Source organism: Antechinus flavipes, chromosome 2 (assembly GCF_016432865.1).
Source record: "Antechinus flavipes isolate AdamAnt ecotype Samford, QLD, Australia chromosome 2, AdamAnt_v2, whole genome shotgun sequence".
Classification (NCBI taxonomy): Eukaryota; Metazoa; Chordata; class Mammalia; order Dasyuromorphia; family Dasyuridae; genus Antechinus; species Antechinus flavipes.
In genome coordinates, this window is record NC_067399.1 from 59,398,681 (window position 1) to 59,421,825 (window position 23,145).

The window sequence follows — 23,145 nt, forward strand, 5'->3', positions numbered from 1 at the left end:
GAGATAAAATTACCATTCATCTCAGAATTTATAACAGAAAAGGATGAAGTAAACTGATATGCAAGTTTTATTCAGGAAAGCTGACTTCAAAATCTTCAGAGAAAGGACAGCAATTGGCTTACACTGGTTACATTTCTCCATGAAATTATTTTAAGCAGAATTGTATCCTTTTTTCTCTCTGTCCTAGAGGGAAAGGCTAGAAATTCTCAAGATTTTATGTCAAGAAGACATAAAGAAAAGCAATTTCATTAAAAAAGCAAGTTGCCTTTAGAGACCAAAGTGGGGGGGGGGGGGGGGGGAGAATATATATATATATATATATATTTATCACCTTCTCTTCCTTAAAAGAACAAAGCATGATGGTGAGCTGTTTTCATCAGGCCATATGTGTAGACTAAAGAAAGGCCTGAGTACCACACTCTTGGTAAGAATAAAAAAAGAGTCCAAGACAGAGAAACCAGATGGCAGACGGCCTCCAGTTCATGCTACAGGAGGGTCAAATTAAGGAAATGGGGCTGTTTATTCTGGAGAAGAGAAGAATTAAGTAGGAAATAATTTGTAGAAGAGTTACATGAAAGAAAGAGTAGACTTACTTTGTTTTTAAAAGCAAAATGAGCAGTGACTGAACTCTTTTAAGAATCAAATTCAAGTTTGGTTTAAGAAAATTTCTAAGGATCAGAACTTTCCAAAATGAAATGAGCTGCCTCAGAAGACAGGAAGTTTCCATCCACTCGCAAGCAAAGGTTAGGTAATCATTTGTCCAATATTGGATAGAAATGACTGAGTTTTTTTGAAAAATGATTTGCAATTGGTGACTACCAATTTCCCTTTTGTGAAATTCTGTGATTCTATAAAGCAAATGACATTTTTTTCTACCTATTTTAAATTCAACAAATATTTGTTAAACATCTCCTGGGCTTTTCCTGGGTAGATAATTATGGATTTTGATTATGGATGCAATGCCCCCAGACTTATTGCAAGCACAATGTCATCCACAAACAAGAGCATAAAGGAAACTTGACAGCTACAGGGAATCCCTCTTCAACTAGAATTCTGCACTAGGCCTTCTCTATAATAGTGGGTGAAAACATTTAGGTTTATCTCACTTGATATTAATGGTCAGAGAAATCTTTGAAGAGGGTTGTCTCTGCTATTACCTTTATTAAAAACTTGAATAATTTTGATTCATGCAAAGGAAACACTCTATTGGAAGACAAACTTTTAGAAGGCATTCTGCTCTACTAAATTAAATTTTTTTTGTAGTCAACAAAAATAAACACAGTAATATCTTGTATTTTCTACATCTTTCAATCACTTGTGTGATAGCAAATAAATAATCTACTGTGGAATATCCTTAGTAAAAGGCCAGTTGATTTTCTACTACTACTCTCATCAAAAATATCCTCAATGTATCTGTAGATGCTTCTCCCAAAAAAAAATTTCACACAAATGAGAAAATAGTCACATAGGTCAAGAGATATTGATGTTCTTGTCACCTTTTCCTGGTATTTATAAAGCATAAGATTTTTTTCAACACCTTTGATATCTTCCTTTCTTTCAGATAGCTGATTACTCAATCACAACAATTGCATCAGATCTCTTTCATATACACTTAATCAAACCCTTTTCACATAAATGTAGTCAGTTATTTTTCCCATCTTTGGTCACTCTAGAATTATTTCTACCTCCTCTATAAGCACATATTAGAGAATTTCAGGGTCACCACCACAATATGATGAGGGATCAAATAGGACTTTGAAGGATCTCACAAACAAATCTAATCAAATGCAAAAATATAAATAGGGACAAGTTTTCCACATTTTCAGCAATTATGCATTTAGTCCATTTATGTTTTTGGACTTATTTACCTGGTTTTATGAAGGTTGTACCACACACAATAATCATCACGGTGAGCAGTCAAATAGAGGGATTCACCCTGGACCACTGGCTCCTCATTTGGCAGAAAATAGACACACTGCATCCAATGATCTCGCCACTAAAAGGATTTTACCAAAATAGAGCAAAAAAAAAAAAAAAAAAAAAGGGAAAAAATGTTTTAAGAGAAAATCAAATGGGGAGTAAGAAACAATCAAAGTGATGAGTAATGAATAGAAATTATTCAAAATGATTAAAAATTGCTCAGATTTGTAGACCCCTTTTCTCTACCCAACTGATTCCACACTTCTTCTCAATGAGCCATAATAGCAATATTCTACTTCAGGTTCACAATGAAGTTTTCAAAATGAAGTTTATGGAGAGTTAGTCATATGGAGGTTGTGAACACTAATCAACCCATATTCCAACCCATATTCTCCTGGAGGAGCAAATGATGTTTCTTTGACAGTAATTATACTACAAAGGACAGCTTAGCCCTCTTCCCTCCCAAAATATTACAATGGTCTAAAATATCTTTATTTTGGGTTGAGAAAAAGAATAAGAAAATTTTGAAACTTGGTCTGCTAAATTAAAAAAGATATAATCCTTGAACTTCTGCTATAACACAATTCACGATAAGAAAGATTCATTATGAAGGACCTCATTGCAAGAAGTCTATGGCCAGGATCCCAAAAACACTTTTATAAAGTTTTAATATATTCAAATTATATTTTTCATCCAATTAGTAATTTTGCAAAAAACAGAGCAGGATTTTTTCCCCTTAAGTGCTAAATTTCAATTACTGTTATATTAAATTTGGTTAACTATATAGAAGTTAAATGACTTGTCCAGGATCACAAAGTTAGTAAGTAATGCAAGGTCAGATTTGAACTCAAGCATTCCTGAAGAAGGGGGGCATACAGTATTTTAAGCATACTACAGACCCAATAGAAGGTCTCATCACTGAAAGTGGGAGTCACAAAATGATGACTTCTTATCATATACCTATTTTATAGACCAAGGGTCACATAAAGATTTCTCAGGCAAAAAGGGATCATGAGGGAGGAAGGTTTAAGATCATCTGGCCAGAAAAATGAATATATGAATCTGGAAACATAGGCACAGAGGATGGCATCAGAGTGTGAACATACTACAGCGCTCCCTCTAATAAAAATGGAGTCATTATTATTACCTTGATTTGCCTTAATGATCCTTTCCTCCTTCAAATGGTAGATAAACCAACAAGGGTAAAATCTATTCTAGAAGCGATTCTCACCAATAAGAAAAACCCGGGATAGAAATGATGGGAACCCTGAAGAGGCCGGCACCTCTTAACCTAGGTGATAAAGAAGGAAATGAAAGCAAAGCAAATACCCTAGATTTTAGAAAAACAAATTTCAAACTATTCAGATGAATAGAATGCTATGAATTAAAATTCCACCATAGAAATTAGCCCAAGAATGATGGAGAGATAACAAGAATGAAATTCTGAAGAGGCAAAGAAGAGGAAAGGAAGAAAATAGGTGATCTAAAGAGACCAATGTGAAGGTACCCAGAATTCATGAATCAACTAAGCTTTTTAAAATACATGGACACACAATGGAAATAAAATTGAAATAAAATACATGTACAGAAAAGTGATGGAATAAATGAGCAAAACCAGGAGAGTAACTTATACAACACAATAACAACATAGTAAGTAAACACAAATAATGATCAATTACAATCCCAGAAGACCAATGAGAAAATATGTTACTCAAAACACATTTTTTTGAACATTATCAATGAAGGAATTTGTTCGTCTAATTTTGCATATTTGTTAAAAATTTTCCCCCCTCCAATGGGAGGATGGAGAAAAATCATGTTTTAATTAATTTTAAAAGTTAAGTATTTTTAAAAGGCATGTTTACACTGAAGCATAAGAATGTAAGAGATGATGAATACAAAAGCCTGATACCAATCTCAGGACAATTAAAGCACAAAATGAGCTGAGAAAGAGGATTAAAAAAGGAAACAGAAAAGAAAGAAAGGTGGGTGAGACAATAATAGATGACAAGGGGAAAAAAGTTAGTCAATTCTTTTTTATTTATTTCCCTATCTAGCTAGAATGGTGTTTTGACTAAAAGCACAGAACAAATATGATTAATAGAGAATTCATACCCCAGAGTAACAATATAAATAGAGAAAACTTAGCTACCCATAAAGAGTTCATTCAGGTCCAGAAGAATGACATTTTTAGATACAAACAACCTAGCAGATGTTATCATTGAGCCACTAATACATAATGACATCTCTAAAAGATCACATAGAATGGAAATACTACTGGAATGGAAAGGAACAAAAAGAACAAATTTCTCAAGTTTTAGGGCAGTGAAACTGACGTCAAATTCCTAGCAAATTTTTTTTAATATGTCATACGATCTGGTTAGTGAACATTTAGAAAAGGAAACCGATCACAAAAGGCTGACATGATCTCAACAAAAAGAGAAAATGCAGTAGTAACCTCATTTAATTTTCTGATAAAGTTGGTAGAAAGAGGGAATTCTATAAACAGATTTTTCCTAGATTTTAACAAAGTGTGTGACAAAATATCTTATTCTTGTAGGAAAAAATATTAAAAAACTGGGCTAGAATCAGTGCAATGAGATGGATTGAGAAGTGGCTGAATAATTAAACAGAGTGATCATTCCTTAAAGGTAAGAGATGTCCCAGAGACCATTTCCAAAGCCTTTCTCCTCCCACCCTATCCTATTCCTCTCAAGGGCTCCATCCTCTTTCCAATTGGCTACACATATCCTCTGAGTATCACACTCCCTCACCCCATGCATATCATTTCTCTCCACACACACAAGTATCATGTGGTTATCACAGTAGCCTCCTCTCGACTTTGTCTCTGCTCACTTCAGGCCATCCACATGCTGCTGCCCAGATGACTTCCTTCTTCAATCAATTCTAGTGACCTCTTATTGCCTCTAGGATCAAATACAAACTCTTGCTTTCAAAGCCCTATCCCACCTGATCCCAAGCTCTCTTTCTAGCTCCCAGGGCCATTATTCCTCCTCCAGCTCTCTATGATACACCCAAAGTAACTTGTTCCTAATTTCCCAAACTCCCTCTCCTCTATCCTCTGATATCGACCATCATCTAAGCCTAGAACACATTCCCTTCCTTACATCCACCACATGCAATCCCTCCCTTCCTTTAAGGCATGAAGTTTCTCCTGAACTGCATTTCTTTTTGAAATTACTCTGTATTTAAATATATATGTGTATATATATATATATATGGATATAGATATAGATATATACACAAACACATATGTAAATATATATATATATAAATACGTACGTACGTGTGTGTGTGTGTGTGTGTGTGTGTGTGTGTGTGTGTGTACTTGTTTTGTGCCTCATTAAACTGTAAGCTCTTGGGGAAGCTAGGTGGTGCAATGGACAGAGCACCAGCCCTGAAGTTAGGAGGACCTAAGCTCAAATCTGGTCTCTGACACTTAACACGTCTTAGTTGTGTGGCTTTGGGCAAGTCACTTAATCCCAATTGCCTCAGCCAAAAAAAAAAAAAAAAAAAAAAGAGAGAGAGAGAAAGGCTTGTTTCATCTTTTGTATATGTATCTCTAGCACACAGTAAGTGCACAATATATATTTGTTGATTAAATAACTGATTTATATATCCTTTCAATTTAGAAGGAAAACTCCAGGGATCTCTACTTGGTCTTGTGCTTTTAAATATTTTTGTTCAAGTCCTGCATAAAAGTAGAGATAGTATGTTTATTAAACTTGTATATTACACAAAGCCAAATGGAATAGCCAATTCATTGGAATAGAAAGTCATCTTTTTGTAGTGAAAAATTGGAAATTGAGGAGATGTCCATTAATTGGGGAATGGCTGAACAAGTTGTGGTATATGGACATAATGGAATGTGATTTGCTTTAAGAAATGATGAGCTGGCATATTTCAGAAAAATCTGGAAAGACTTGCATAAACTAGAGCTAAGTGAAATAAGCAGAATCAGGAAAAACACTGTATACAGTAATAGCAACATTGTGTAGATAATCACCAATGACAGACTTAGTTCTTCTCAGCAATTCAATGATCCAAGACAATTTTAAAAGACTCCTGATGGAAAATGATATTCACGTTTAGAGGAAGAACTGATGGTGTCTAAATGGAGATCAAAGCATATTATTTTCACTTTTTTTTCCTTGTTCTTTTCCCTTTTGTTCTATTTCTTCTTTTACAACTAATGTGGAAATATGTTTAACATCACTGCATATGTATGACCTATACTGGACTATTTGCTAGGGAGGAAGGGAGGAGAGAAGAAAAAAAGGGAAAAAATTTGGAATTCAAAATCTTATTTTAAAAAGTAAACATTCAAAATTATTTTTATGTGTAATTGGAAAAAATAATATTACTATTTACAAAAATTTTAATTTTTTTAAAACAAAGTAATTTTTTTTAAAAAAGGAACTTAGTAAGGATGTAAAACATCACAACAGACCAGATCTAATATGAAGAAATTTAACAGAGATAAATGTAAAGTGTCAAACTTTAGTCCAACTTTCTTGATTTAAGATAAAGAATGAGTAGTTAGCAGTTTTTCTGAAATGGATTAAAGCACATTAATGGACTACAAACTCAAGAAAGGTCAATAGTAAGATATAGCATCCAAAAAGGTGATTGTGAACTTAGGCTTCATTAAGAGAGGCACTATATGTAGAAACAGTAAGGTGATAGGCTCACTGCACTCATCCTTATCAGACATCTAGAGTATTAGGTTCAGCTGCAAGAACCTTTTGGTAGTGATATTATTAAGTTAGAGTATCCAGAGGAGGGCAACCAGAAGGAGAAGGATCTGCTGAAGGAACAGAAATGCTTAGCCTGGAAATAACTTAAAAGGGATGTGACAGTTGCCTTTAAGTATCAGAAAGGCTGTCTTGCTGAAGAGGAATAGAATCTGCTTTGCACAACCACAGAAGGGATAAGTTGCAGAGAGGAACTGTTAAGCTTAACCTAAGGAAAAATGTCCCAAGCATCAGAGCTATTCAGCAGTGCCAAGGGCTGTACTCCAGAAGATGGCAGACTCCATTTGTTTCTTTGGAGATCTTCAAACAAAGGCTGTATGGTCACTTAATCATTCTTTCTTTTCGTTTGCCCAGCAACACTGGCCCTCACAACCCTAAGAAATCTCTAAGTGTTTTTTACACTAAAAGGACCAGACATACCAAGTGAAACAAAAAAAAAAAAAAAAATTAATCACTTTAAATTCAAAAAGGCTTCAGTATTATATAATTCATGACTTGACTTTATCACTTTACTGACATTCCTTAGGATTCTAAAGACTTTTCAAATAACAAAAGAAATAAAGCAAGTAGTTCTACTTATAAGGTCCAGATGGCAAATGACGCATATGTTTAAACACTACACTTATGTTATAAATTAAACATTTATTTCTATTGGGTCATTTCTTTGCCCATAGTCTTTTCCTTTGGAGTGTCAATACAACTCATCAAACATTTATAAAGCTTTGTGAATATATTTTTAGAATAAAAGTTTGCATTTAGTTTCTACTCTTCTGCTAATTTTTTTAATTTTTCTGTTTTTTCAGATTTGTAGAATTTGTATTTTAGTTGTAAAAATAGTTTTTAGGTTTTAGAACTAATAAGAAATACACCAACTGACTCATCTGATGGTGAATTTCAGACAGTAGAAGAAAGGAAACAACTCTTTAATAAGAAGCTACTGTATGCTGGGCATTATGCTAATGGCTTTAGATTATCTTCATAATTCTGCTGACCAATAGACTTGTGCCATGAATGCAGAAAGATGATTATGGGGACTGGATGTGAATCACAACATAATATTTTCACCTTTTTTTGTTGTCTTGTTTTTTTTTCTCTCTCTTTTCTTTTTTTTGATCTGTTATGTTTGGAAGAATCGGACATGTCTAACCTACACTGGATTATTTGCTTTCGAGGGAAGGAAGTGGGGAGAAGGGAGGGAGAAAAATTTGAACACAAAGTTTTTGCAAGGGTGAACATTGAAAACTATCTTTGCATGTATTTTAAAAACAAAAAGGTATTTTAAAATTTTAAATAAAATAAAATAAAAACTAAGCTGAAAGGTAGATGATCTTGATATCTTCAATTTACAGTTGAAGAAACTGAGTAAACAGAGGTTGATTTGCCCAAGGTCACACAGTAAGTATCTGAGGCTGTTCTTGAGCTCAAGTCTTCCTAACTCCAAGCCCAGAGTGATTGACTGGGTCACCTAGCCACCTCTAGTGAGTTCAATGATGTGAATGCTACAATCACAATACCCAAGGCAGAGATGATGGACTGTAAGTCCATCAGTACATTTCCTTTTGTAGCTGACAATCTAAACCACAATGTTTTAAAGCTAAAGATGGTTCTTTTGGGCAGTACCTTATTTCTTCTCAAGTACAAGGAGATGCCTGCAACAATTCAACATTATTCTACTTCAGTCTAACTACTACATATTCTACAATCCATTATCATGAAGGAAATTCCCCTTTCTTTTCAAATTTTATTTCATGAGCTAAAAAAATATGAAAATGTACAAATACTAAGGAACAATGAGAATAGGATACACTAAATATCCCAATACATAAGATGAATTCAAAAGTTCAAAGTTCATTGGTCTTATTGTTATTTTTGGCATTATTAGTGAAAATCTACCCATTAAAAAGTAAGTAAATGTACTGCTTTCACAAGGCACATCATGGTGTCATTGATACATGCGGACAGACAGAGATAGCTATGTGTTTTTGAAATAACTGGTTCAATAAAAAATATAATGAAAGAACCATCTATGTAGCACAGTAGATAGAGCACTGCACTTGGAGTCAGGAAGACCTAAATTTAAACCCTGTCTTAGAATATTGTATATTTTATTATAATTGCAAGTATATGTATATAATAATATATATTATTGTCATATTTATTACATTATATCATATTGCATATGCAATATGTATACACATATACACATATACACACATAATATAATAACATTGTATGATATAAACAATATTGTTGATTATATTATCACATTCTCAAGTTAAATGCTTTTGTGTCTAGAAAGGAAATGGGAGATCATCTGTGCAGTCTTTCCATATATACCTATAACTAGTAATTATTTCAACAGATTAGTATAGAGAAAATTGATTGTTCAAAAAAAATCAATGAGAGTTAAAAGGGAAATTGTCAGTATTCTACTCTTCCTCCTTCTTCATAGTCAAACTTGAAGAAAAAAAAAAAAAGGAGGCAGATGAATTCCTGGGGATGTCCATTGTTCAATAAAATTATGACGCAAAATTGATTCCTGAGATACCTTCTTTGTGACCTATCTAAAAATTGAAAGGAAGCAAAATTTATTCTAGGACAAGATTTTTAGTATCCTTCACTTTTACTACAAAGTGTCAGAAGGCATTTATATTCTTGGGATATGGGAGTGACTCTGTGGGGGGGAAAGGGGCATGGGTGTGGGTATATATAATGTGCACCAAGCAATTACTGTCTTGTAAAGCATGCTCTAAATTTATGCAATATAGGATGAACAAGACATATCAATTTGGCCTAAAATTTTGGCTGACATTAGACACCGAAAATAAATATTTATTCAATAAACTTCCTCACTTGGGAAAAGACAATGTTAGAAGCAAAGATACCAATGTACACCTACAAACACAGTGCTGAAATAAATGAAACCACCATTTAACAAAAGCTCAACAATGTTAAAACTGGAAAGACTTTGGAATCATCTATTCCAACCCCCTCATTTTACACAAAAAAAAACCAACGCCTGAAGTTTCACCTCATTATCAGCAAATTGGTAAAGCTGACAAATGATAGTAATTGTCAATTTTGAAGGTGCTGTGGAAACACAAGCATCTTAAATGTATTGTTAGTATAGCTTTGAATTAGTACAACCATTCTGAAAAACAATTTAAAAGTAGCCAAAGAAACAGACTAAAATGCCCATATCTCTTGTCCCAAAGATCCTACCTAAATTTAAAACCCAAAGAGGTCAAGTCAAGAAACTTTTTTTAAGCACCTACAAAGTGCCAGGCACTTTAAGAGCTGGGACACAAAGAAAGGTTAAAAAAAAAATTTTTTTTTAAATAGCCCTCACTCTCAGGATGTCATTAAGAGAAAGAAGAGTTTCACAAACAACAAAATATTTATACAGCATTTTTGTGGTAGTACAGAACTAGAAACAAACAGATGTACATTAATTGGGAAATGGCTAAACAAACCATGATACATTAATATGACAAATATTAATGTAGGACACTTAGTACAGGGCCTAGAACATAAGAGAAGCTTATTAAATGGACGTTTTCCTTCTTTACTCTTATCACTTACTTGAAGTGGGACCATGGACAAGTTTCTCTATCACCCCAACTTTCTGTTTCCCCATGTAAAATAAGAGAATTGGCCAAGACAATTGCTATGGTTTTCTCCAACACTGTGTTTTCAAGACTCAATATGTTACTATGGTTTTTTTTTTTTCTTGTTTTACACGAAAAAGATTTCAAGAATATCTCTTACCTGGATATTTTTAGGGTCAGAGTGCACCCAGTAAGGTGCCATACTGCATTTTATTTTGCCATCAGGATCCATATCAATATCCCACCATGAGAGGACCACCTGTGCTCTGCCAGACTCTCGAGGCTCAAACTGCATCGTGTGATGTGTTGGTGAGCTATTCACTTGCTTGCTAAAGTCCACACTGTAAGAAAATATTCAAGAAACTTAAGAATTTGTTAATATCATGAGTCTTCACATTTTAAAGAAATATGATATGATATGGGGAAAATCTAAACAATATAAAAATTAAAGATAATGATAACTCAACATATATGTGTATGTATTACACACCCACATCTCCCAATAAAAAACAAGAGTCCTTTCCCCAATGGATAAGTGGTCAAATGATAGAACAGAAAGTATTCAAAAAAATAAATGCAAGCTATCTGCAGCTATATGAAAGAATGCTCCAAATTACTAATTACAAGATGCAAAATAAAAGTGAGGTTTTGTCTCACCCAACAAATTGACAAAGATGATGAAAGAGAAAAATGATAAAATATTTAAAGGGCTATAGGAAGATAAATACACTATTGATGGAATTGTAAATTGATATAACCATTCTGGAAAGTGACTTGTATCATATTTTTTAAAGTCATTAAAACTGTAATAATAGTTCAAAAGACAGGAATTTAACAATTATTAAAACACCATCTAATACCTGTAATCAACATTACTTATAAAGTTATATATGACCATTGTCTGTTTGAACTCATATCACAAACTTTACAATTTGACCTCAGTGTGAGGCACTATGGAGAGGCAGCAGGTGGACAGCCAGGGCCCCCTGGCTATTAGGAACCATGAAAGAATCCAACATAGTGAATGGACCTCTCCCCACACATACATGAAGAGAATATGGACAAGAGATAAAAAGAATGAGTGGACATGGCAAGAAGCAATTATTTCACTGAAACAAAGTTCCAAATTAATGAGATCACAGATCCATTAGAGTATACACCTCATAAAGGTCAAAGATAAGAAGAAAAAGTCTATAATATAGTAATAACAAATAATAGGAAGCAAAATGGATGGCTATCAGCTGAGGAACAGCTAAAAAAAGTGTGGTATATAAATGCAGAAGACTGTTATTACACCATAAAAAATGATGAATATGAAGAATTCAGAGAAACTTGTGAAGACTTATATGAATGAATATAAAATTGGAAAAACAATTTTTGCAAGGACCACAATAATATAAAACACAACACTGAAGACTTCAGAATACTGATCAATAAAGTTATCAAGAGTAAATTCAAAGAACTTGAGAGTGAAACATATCTTATCTCTCGTAAAGTGGGGTAAACAAAAGGTACAGAATGAGATACACATTTTCATCATGACCAAAACATTCAATTGTTTTGTTGACTATTATGAGAGGGTTCTATCAGCAAGAAGAAAGAAATAGCAATGGTTAAAAAAAATTCATAAAACATTTTTAAAATTTATGCCTACCAATAATTATATTAGACTCCAGAAATTATCAATGAGCACCTCTTCACCCCAAAAGTAGCAGGCTGCTTTCCCTTTCAAGCCCCCCAGCTCTACTATGGGTCCCTGGGTGTGCAACAAAAGGATGAGTTTGGTTTTTCCTCCTCACCTAAACATCGTCAGGACATCGCTCAAGACCGTGAAGTCACTCAGCGGCATCTGGTTCAGCTGAATGTCATAGACGGATGGAGCCCCCGGGCAGCTTTCCATCTCGGCAGGGGCCACGATCAGTTTCTGCGCCATCTCAGTCTGGACCAGAAGCGGAAACAGCTTGTTCCAGGACCACATCCTCCGGGACTCCACCAGCTGGGCATACACCGTGGCCTTGTGGGGCACCGCCTCGCAGTTCTCCTAAGGGCTCATAAGACGGTCCGTTCAGTCACTTCTGCGCTTCTTACCCCGCAAGGAAAAGCTAGTTATTGCTTGTACTAAAGCTGTGTGGTGACTACTAACGCCCTAACAACCGACCTAAAGAAGTCGCTCCCAGGTCCTGGAGAGGCCTCCAGGCTGACTTTAACAGGGGGCTTTCCCACCCGCTTTGCTTGCTCAGACATTCTCTAGACCAGCTGGGCTAGGGCCACACTCCCGCACCCCCCCTGCCCAAGGCCAAGTGAACAGCCAAGCCGGATTAATATGCTGAAGGGAAAATACCCAAAGGCTTTTCAGGCTTTACAGCCCTCTCCCCTCACACATTCGCTTACCTCTCCGAGGGGGACTTTGTGAGACTTCACTGAGAAAATTGGGACCACTGCCGCTTCTCTTCATTTCAAAACCCCAGCTGCCATCCCCCTACTCCCTTCCCTCCATTCTAAGGTCCTCTCCCATCTTCCCTGGCAGGTGGAAACTCAAGTCACTCCCTCCTTCTGAGTCTTTCAGTCTCTCCCTATCTCCATCTTCCTTGCCAAACGCCTTCAAACACATCCAGGTCTAATTCACAAGGACTAATCTCCCGCCAACCCCTCTGACATCACCATCTGATCAAAACCGCCTGGGTTCTCTACCTCTGTCCCATTTCCTCTCCCTCCTCCATCACTTGTCTGAGAGGGTTCCTTCTCCAGTCACAAATAACTCCCTGGCCAAATCAGGTGATCGCTCCTACCCCTCCCATGTGACCCAGCTGATCACTCTTCCCTGGTTCTCATGGCTCCTCTCAGTCTCCTTTGCTGCCTCATCATCCATGCCCCCTCTCACAGCTTAGACCTGGGGCATCTCATCCCCGCTCTACTTTCTCAATTTTAAGATCATCTCTTTGTAAACAACTCCAAGGTCTAGGGTGCCATCACTAAGTGACTTATGGATATGTTGAACTGGATATCCTCACTCTCAAATTCAACATGTCTTAAAAATTGAACTCAATCTCTTTTCCCTTTAGAGCTGAAGTTTTCCCCTGTTTCTATTGAAGATACCATCATTCCTCCTGTTTCCCAGGTCTGTAAAAAAGTACTATTCTAAACTCACCTTTCCTCAGCTCATCTCACTAATCAGTTACTAGATTTCTCCATTTCTCTTTTCCATAGTATCTCCTGTAGCTTCACAAAGTCCCAACCTTATTCTTCGTCTTCATCAGCTCTGGCCTGGGTTATTGCAATAGCCCCTACAGTTAGCCTTCAACCACAAGTCCCCTCTCCAATTCATGCTCCATAGAGCCAGAGTGGTTTTCTTAAAGAACAGGCCTGAACATGTCACTCACTAACTTAATAAACTTCACTGGTTCCCTATTACCCTAGGATTAAATGTAAATTTTTTAAGTCCTTAGCAATTTGGTTCCAACCTAAGCTCGGAGTCTCACTCTAGATGACTTTTCTCCCTCATTCCCTCCCATAGTCCTATCAAAGTGTATATTTCTGTGTCCACCCCTTGCAGCAGTCCATTTCCATGCCTTTTCAAGGATTATTCCCCCATGGCTAGAATGAATTACCTCCTCGATTCCATTTCAAAGAATCTCACACATCTTTAAGATGCATCTTCTACACAAGTACCATTTTCTACACACAGTTTTTCTGACTCCCAAGAAAGGAGAAATGAAATATCAATTAAAGGGGACGTGAGAATTCTGTAGAGTCCACCACTTGGCTATGCCCTATTCTAATTTCTATAATAGCAAGACACAAAGGAGTTGGATTTCCCAAATATAATCAATCTATGATTGGCTGAAAAGCATTATTTTAAATGAAAATGGGTTTAACCTTGCATGATCAAACTAAAAACCATGAGTCAATGTTTTCATCTGTACAGATGAGCTTTAAATTGCAAACTTCAAAGTTCTTCCTACCTCCACAAGATTCTTATGGGCGTGCTCATAAGAGGGCAAGGCACCTTCACCTATTAGCTCTGTATCGAACAGTTCAGTGACCAGGATGTTTGCATAGCATTGCATGTCACCATCTAGAAATCACAAGGGAAGACATAAGAAACAGATTATGTATTGATCACAGGACTGTAAATTCTCATTCCCAAGAGCTCATTAGATCCCATCCTATCTAAGAAGTCACTGAGCTAAAGGAAAGTCAGAGCTAAAGAAGGGCTGTTTATATGATTTTGATATATTCCTAATGCCCATCAAACTATAAAGCATAAGTACTGCAAAAAGAAATGTTTCTCCTTGTATTCCAATAAAGGTTTAACTTTTCTTAAAGCATTTTTTCTTACATCAGTCTTACATGTATTAGTGCTACAAATCCAAGAAATATAAAGAAATTAAAATCTTTTTCCCTATTAAGAAGTTTTCTGAAGTCAGACATAGATAAATATATTAAAATTTTAGTTGTTTGCAAAGTTTCAGTTTTAATACAAATTTCTTTTTAGCCTCCTTAGGGAAATTCATAATTAATCAAAAGATATTATTTTAAACATCCACGTAGGAAAAAAAATGATGAAAAACCTAGATAATGACATGAAACTGGATGGATGGCTCACTGAAAGTAGTTTCATAGAGGGCATAAAGTAGCTTCAACCTGCTACATCAAGGAAGTCATAGATTCATCACCATCAAAAGTAACTTTATATGGAGCTTAACGATACTTTTCATGTTATCTCACTCCCTATAATAATACAGGAACTATTATGCCCATTTTATAGATGAAGAAACCAAGGCTCAGAGAAGTTATGTCTGAGGCTGGATTCAAACCCAGGTTCTCGTGACTTCTGGTCCAAAGATAAGGATCACAATATTTCCATTTCAGGAGCTAATCCATAATTCACATAACTAAATTAGAATTCTCCCCAAAGCATGCAAAAAAAGATGACTCAAGAAGTGAGAGCTAAGAAACATGAATTCAAATCCTAAGATACTTGCTACCCAAGTGAATCTGGACAAAATATTGTAAAATGGAGTCTTAATGGTTCCTCCTCCAAATCTCTCTTCTCCAAGATAAATATGCCAATCCCTTCAACATGTTTTCCTGTCGAATGAACCTAGGGCTCTTAACCATCCTGGATGACCTGATCTGGAGGCTTAAGCTAGGTTCTCCAGGTCCTTGCTAAAATGAAGCCCCCACAACCAAACACAATACTGACCAGGGCAAAGAATTCCATGACTACCCTCTTCTTTTTTTTCCTGAAAGTAAGCCTGCCCTAAGGCCCATGAGCCCTCCTGGCTGCCATATTAGAGAACTGATCAAGCAGGAAAATCCCTATAAGTTTTACAGGACAACCACTGTTTCCAATCTTTGATATAACAAAGAAATGATGAAATGCAGGGAAAGGTGACTATCAGAGAAGAATGAGGTGCATGAAAAGGTACTGAAGGCTCTGATCTTTAGGAATCTTTCTTATTGATAGCTTGTTCCTTCTGTGGCTTTTGTACATTCTAGGTGCAAACAAGCATGAAAACCTGGCTGTGCTTATTATTCATTTAACACAATCAAAGCTATGAGAAAAACAAGTCCTGATGAATACTCTATGAGGTGCCATGGAACATTCCCACAGGGCATTGTCTTTAACTACAAGGAGCTTCTAATGTTATGGGGAAAAACACATACAAATCGTATTGCTCATTTAAATAAACAAGCATATAATGCAATACATTGTATTACCAATATAAACAATAAGTATTCAGAAGATGGAGAAATCACTTTAGGCTAAGGCATGCTCAGGGAGGCTTCATAGAGAAAGCAGGAAGAATCAGGACTTTGGGACTGATAGGATTTTTAAATGGTAGAGGAGGGCAATGTGTCAGAAGGATGTACGAGAATAAGAAAAACAACATCCTCTGACCTTGAGGCATCAATTATTATCCTGGGGCAGAGATATGACAAGAAGAATGTTACAGGAAGATTAACTTGATGTGTGCCATGTAATAGGAGTTTATAAATGCTTGAATAAAGGGAGTTTAATAAAAGTAATACACAGCATGGGCCACGGTGCATGAAAACTGTAAGCAAGACCACCAGTCAGTAGGCTCTTGCAACAAATCATGCACAAGATAATCAAAGTCTTTGGCTAAGATGACAGGAAAAGATAATGAAGAATGTTGGAGAGGATGTGGAAAAACTGGGACACTGATGCATTGTTGGTGGAGTTGTGAACAGATCCAACCATTCTAGAGAGCAATTTGTAACTATGCTCAAAAAGTTATTAAACTGTGCATATCCTTTGATCCAGCAGTGTTTCTACTGGGCTTACATCACAAAGAGATCCTAAAGGAAGGAAAGGATCCTGTATGTGCAAAAATGCTTGTTGCAGCCTTTTTTGTAGTGGCAAGAAACTGGAAACTGAGTGGATGCCCATCAATTGGAGAATGGTTGAGTAAATTGTGGTATATGAATGTTATGGAATATTATTGTTCTGTAAGAAATGACCAACAGGATGATTTCAGAGAGTCCTAGAGAGACTTACATGAACTGACGCTAAGTGAAATGAGCAGAACAAGGAGATTATTATACACTCCAACAACAATACTATATGAGGATATATATCTTCAACAAAGAGAAGATCCAATTCAGTTCCAATTGATCAAGACGGACAGAATCAGTTACACCCAGAGAAAGAACACTGAGAAATGAATGAGGACTACTTGCATTTTTGTTTTTCTTCCCAGGTTATTTTTTACCTTTCTGAATCTGATTTTTCTTGTGCAACAAGAGAACTGTACGGATGTGTACACATATATTGTATTTAAGATATACTTTAACATGTTTAACATGTATGAGACTGCCTGCCATCTAAGGGATGGGGTGGAGGGAGGGAAGGGAAAAGATGGAACAGAAGTGAGTGACAATATTGCAAAAATTACCTATGCATATGTTCTGTCAATAAGAAGCTATAATAAAAAAAAAATTTTTTTTTAACATAATCAAAGTCTGAACTGGGTTAATGGCAGTGAGCCTGGAAAGGAAGAAAAAGCTCCAAGACATATCATAAAGGAAGAAGGAATGGGCAGGAATCAAAAGGGGAAGTCCCGAGGAAATGGAGAAAGACCAAATTACCTCACAAATGGAAGGGATGTTGGAGAACAAAAGATCCCACCCTCTTATGAAGAAGCAGAGCCCCAGAGAGGACAAGAGGGCAAGTGACAAGATGAGACTGAGAAGAGAGTGACAAAACTGGGCTAGGAATCCAGGGCCCCAAGTCACCCCAACAAACTACACTGCATCAATATCACCATATACAGCTAAGCAACAGAACCCTCAAAATGAGTCTTCTCCTTGCCAGACCATAATAGCCCCCTCACTCTGTCCTGGTCTCTCTTGCACTCTTCCACGAATGTCACTCCTCAACACCGTCTGTCCTGCCAGGCTTCTACTCAAGGAACACGCAGATGCCCTCAGGTTCAACTCAACCCCGCTAATCTCATCCCCTTGCTGCTAATTCATCTCTCAGCCTCCTCTCCTCTTTGACTAGTGGAAAGAGCACCAAATTCCTCCCAGTGACTTTCTTTAGCGGCAGAAACTGGGGACACCCATTACCCTGCCTGGTGTCCACTCCACAGAATAAGAGGCCAGGCTGGGTATCCCTTAGTGTTCCATTCCTTCCCAACACATTTTCCTGCCTCTTTTGTTGTCTCCTCTCAGATTATAAGCTGTTTGAGAAAGGACTGTCTTTTTAATAGTTGCATCCCCAGCACTCAGCAAGAATGCCTGGTATATAGTAGGTGTTAATAATAAATGTTTACTGGATTAGAGTAGCTATCATTTTTGCCATGGAGATAGTCAGGTATATCCAGGTGTAATATGTCTCAGGCTATGAACTGAGGGCAGGAGGTAGAGTGTAAAAACTCCCAATTATAAATTCAATTGTGGTCAACATGATGGATTTAAAGTACTGATTAACTGTCTAAATACCAACAATTTCTATGACAACAAAAAACCCCGTGATGGGAAATAAATCTCCATTTTCCTATTCTCTGCTACTAGTATTTTTTTAAATGAATATTTACTAACCAGCCTTATCATCTTCAGCATTACAACTGAGATACTGCCCTAAAAGTGGCGTGACAAACACTTCCAACTTCCCAGGAAGCTACCGGACAATAGCTACCAACATTTCAGCCCTATCTACCACACTGTACCACACTGCTTCTCACACTTCTCCAATCTCTCCCTGTCTCCTGGCTCCTGTCACTGACAATAAGCATTCCCAGGATTTCCCTGCTCATTTAAAAATCTTTCCTTGACATGCTGAAATTACTATCCTTTTCCCTATCATCCTTTCACTACCTTTCACTTTCCAAACCTTTCACCACCAAACTCCTAGGAAAAAAATCTCCACTCATTGTTCTATTTCCTCTCAGCCTCTTGAATTCTGGATTCTGAACTTCAATGACTTAAATTGCTCTCTCTGAAGTTATCAATAATTAGTTACTAAATTTAATTAATGGCCTATGCTCAATCATTACCTTTCTTATTCTCCCTATAATTTTTCACAAGACTGACCCATCCCCTTATATCTTTATATTCTTTCCTCCATGAGCTGATGTGACATGGCTCTTGCCAGGTATTCCCTCTAGCTATCTGACCTCATTTTCCTCTCCTGGATCACCATTCATTTCTAAGCCCAAAGCTGTGAGTTGGACTTTTTTTTTTCTCTTGCCATATCCACTTTCTTGGTTATCCCACCAACACCTGTGGGCTTATCATCATTTTATGCAGCTCATTTCAAAATATAGATTGTATAAATAAGAAATAAAACATACACACATATATACACACAGGAGGACATGTCACTCTTTCACCAAATGCAGTCCAAACTATATTAAAATATAATTAGGAAATATTTTACAAAATAAATTTAAATATGATAAAAGAGAGAGAATATTAATTTGTAGTTTTCTAAGTCAATAGGAGCTTGTGGGGATGCTTTATGCATAGTTTAATGGCTCCCATTTCTATCTGAATTTGATTTCTTTGCTCTAAGATATCTCCAACTCAATATGTTTAAAAATGGAACTTATTTATCTCCCTCCCCCTACCCACCAAATCCATACCTCCTCTCTAAAATTCCATTTGTTGAGAATACCATCACCCTTTCAAGCTCCCAGCTTTATATTGTCAGAGTCATCTATTATTCTTCCCTTTCCCTCATCTCTCATATTTAAGCAGTTGCTAAATCTTGTTGATTTTATTTCCTAATACAATATATTTATAATTTGTGCTTACCTGTGTGGTCTTAACAGAATTCATTGTACTATCTTCTAATATAAACATTTTGTCCTACTGTCCCCTCCACAGACCAGAGGTTCTGAGGTAATAACTTTAAAAGAACCACAAGCTCAGAGTAGTATTTTTAAAAGTTGATTTTAAACATCTAGATTTGGAAGCCACTTTGGAAAATTCATGATGTCAAACTTTACAATGAGCTATCTGTTCTTATTTGTATCTGGCAAGGCTACCACGACTATGGAAATGTACTGTTCTATTCTAATCATTTATTGGGCATATTTCTGCCTAAAACTGGGAAGCAAAAAGGTATGTGAAAATATTATTTTAGACCTTGAGCCCTTGAGGCCTGACCAACAATAAGCTACTTTGTAAAGTGTTTTACAAGCATACATCTTGCAGCTTCTTTCCAGTCATGAGTTATAACTCATCAGTTATCTTAAAGGGTGATTAAAATGAATAAGCAATATGAGTTTGAATCATAAATTATGCTTTCCTTCCTGTCTCACGTATAGGAGTAAGCCTCTTCCATATCAAAAATAACCTTTCTACCTATTGACATGATCTCTAACCTCCATCAGGGATCTCTACTCTCTCTTTCCCTTCGTATTCCACTAGTATTATTTTATTCAATTCTAGGTAATGAAAAATATGGCTAATTCTGATAATTACCACTCCCCAAAATCTACTCTTCCTTTCAATTTCACATGTGCATTGCTTTAAGAGAAAGGAATATCATGTGAGAGACCAGGGATTATACTTGTGTCTTTTGACACTAAAGGAGAGAACTAAGAGCAAAGGGGGAGATTATAGGGAGATAAGATAAGCTATAGAGCAAAATTTCCTATCAATTAAAACGGTTTAATAACGGAATGAAAAGTCTTCATGCAAAGGCTGGAATGACCCCTTGTCAGGGGATTCACAATGCGGTTAGGTTAGTAGATAACTTCTAAATTATCTCTTATAATGACGTCTAAGTTTTGACCATCATATCTCCCTCACACAGAAATAAGTCAGGAAGACATTTGAGAAAGGAATCCATGACCATTACCTGGCCCCACAGTGACTTCAGTAGAATGTTTATTAATGATTTTAATCTTATCACTGAAGCCATTTTTCTCCACAATCTTCACAGCAGCATCAGCCATAGGTTTGAAAACCTGAAATAAGGAGTCAAAATCAAAGGTGAAATGAGAGATTACTAGTATACTGTTGCCACAATTGAAACTGCCTCCTGATAATTATCCCTGGACTTGAATTTTGGGAGTTGAGGACAAGGATGTCATAGAATTTTTTCTTCTGATGCATTAGTATACTCATGTTTCCATTTTTTTTATTATACAAGAAAAAAATTTTATTTTAGGCTTATGTTAACAAAATAAGAATCCAACTTCCTCATTTAAAATATGAAATTTAATTTCTTTTGTAGAAATTCATACCCAGAGTTGTAAAATAAATAAATAAATAAATAAGGCTAAGCATTGTGAGAAGCTCAATGCTCTTCAAAGAAAAAAAAGAATAAAAGGTGTTACTGTATCAGATTTATCATTTGTAAGTGTAATAAAAATAATAGTAAGCTAACACTAACAAGCTAAGTAAACTCCAACTTCAAAGAGAAAAATGAGTTAATCTTTACAGGATAATTCTTAAAATTAACTCGAATACTGCAAATGAGACAAATGTCCCAACCACTCAAAGTCTACCTGAGAATAAAAGCATTGATCACATTAAAATTCTCTATTTAATTATGGATGTTGGTTGTGTCACTATGACCAGATATCAAGAATGCAACAAGGGAAATGATGTACCGGAAAACCCATATCATGTAGTAGAATTAAGGCTTGCTCATTCACTGTAGTTAAGGGCTCTCTGAGTACTTACCTATATTTGGCAGCAAAGGCCTTTCCAAATTAGTAATTATATGTAACTCAGAAATAATGCTGAAGGGTAAGGGTGGGAGTGAGAAAGGAAACATTGGTACAAAGTACTTTGTAAATTGTAATACATTGTGAAAGTGAGGCTAGAATTAATTTTTAAATATAACCAGTATTTTTTCATCTATAAAACAAATCAAATGCATGGCTTCCCTGTCCCACAGATTGCTGTAATAGTAACTGTAACTGGCAGGTAAATAGTTCTTGATAAAACCATAAAATGCCCAATTCAACATCGCCTTGGCTCCCTTCAGTGCCCCTATGCAGTATGTTATCCAGATATAATTATCTTTACTGGGGAAGATGCTGAACTCAGACAAGTAAAGTAACTTGACTATGAACACACAAGTGAGAGAAAGGAATTGAACTCAGGTCTTTGCTAATTCCTAACTCCCAAATCTTTTCATATCACATGACACTTAAAAGGAACAAATAATATAATCTGTAATTAATCAATAAATAAACACTTATTAAGCACTTGCTGTGTGCCAGGCACCATGGTAAGAACTGAAGAGCCAAAGAAAGGCAAAAACAAACAGATCACACTATAAAGGATCTCATGGTCTGTGAGAATGCAGTTTATAAAAAAATAAAATGCTATACAAAACTAAAAAAAAAAAAAAAAGTTGTCAAATATGACAAAGCAAAGAGCTGAAAAAGAATTTTTCCCCCAAAACCAAATGTATTTAATCAGCAATTTTTTTTTTAAAAATCACTATAAAAATTGGGAGAAATTAAATTTTAAGTTATAGTGCTGGTCTTGTCCAGTAATTTTTTTCAAAACTCTAAGTCCATATGTGCAATTCAAAAATGCTGATTATCTTAATTATTGTCAAGTCAGGAAGCATTTATTAAGCACCTACAGGAGTAGGCCTTGTGCTGGGCACTAGGAATACAAAGAAAGGCAGATCTGTTAATAAAAAGTTATAATTATGAAAATTTTTTTTAAAAATAAACAATGAAAAAAAAAAAAAAAAAGAAAGAAAGAAAGGCAGAAGGGAAGACCCAATCTCAAAGAGTTTATAATCCTACAGAAAGACAACATGCAAGCAATTTTGGATAAATAAAACTAAAGACAGGATAAACTAGGAACATTCTTAAAGGAAAGAGTCTACCATTAAGGGGGATTTGTCATGGATTTTTGCAGAAGGGAGGATTTTAAAACTAAAGAAAGCCAGCAGGCAAGGATAAGGAAGGAGAGCACTTCAGAGCCAGAGCTGGGAATTAGAAAGTTTGGGGTAAGGAACAGCAAGCATGCTGCAGTGCAATGACCTTTACAACTCCCTCAGCATGACCTGGGACAAAGGACTCATCCAGGTCTTTCCTAAACAATGGTCATCCCTCCCATCTCCCAAAGAGGAGCCTACTCACCTCCACAGCATAGCAGAAGTCAGCCCCAGCGCTAACTGCCATCATTGACAGAAGTCCTGTGCCTGTTCCTATGTCCAGAACTATTGCCGGCTCTCCTCTTTCTTTCACCCTCCTCACAGCAGCTCGAATGCCCTGATAATACTTTACATTCTATTAAAAAAAAGAAAGAAAGAAATTCTTTATTTCAAATAACACACTCTCTTCAAATTATTATAATCCAGTCATATATTTCAGCCTACCAGTGGCCATGAT

General features: G+C 36.1%; 1 protein-coding gene across 3 annotated transcripts in view; it reads right to left on the reverse strand.

Moving 5' to 3' along the window:
• The window catches only part of PRMT7 (protein arginine methyltransferase 7), a 67,880-nt gene that overhangs the window by 18,225 nt on the left and 26,510 nt on the right, over window positions 1-23,145 (reverse strand). For all 3 annotated transcript variants that reach the window (XM_051974941.1, XM_051974939.1, XM_051974940.1), the window contains exons 4-9: window positions 22,894-23,043; window positions 20,640-20,748; window positions 14,266-14,378; window positions 12,103-12,344; window positions 10,464-10,644; window positions 1,869-1,996 (exon numbers count right to left, since the gene is read on the reverse strand). In XM_051974941.1, the coding sequence (XP_051830901.1) occupies window positions 1,869-1,996; window positions 10,464-10,644; window positions 12,103-12,344; window positions 14,266-14,378; window positions 20,640-20,748; window positions 22,894-23,043 (923 nt within the window). The remainder of the gene's footprint in view (window positions 1-1,868; window positions 1,997-10,463; window positions 10,645-12,102; window positions 12,345-14,265; window positions 14,379-20,639; window positions 20,749-22,893; window positions 23,044-23,145) is intronic.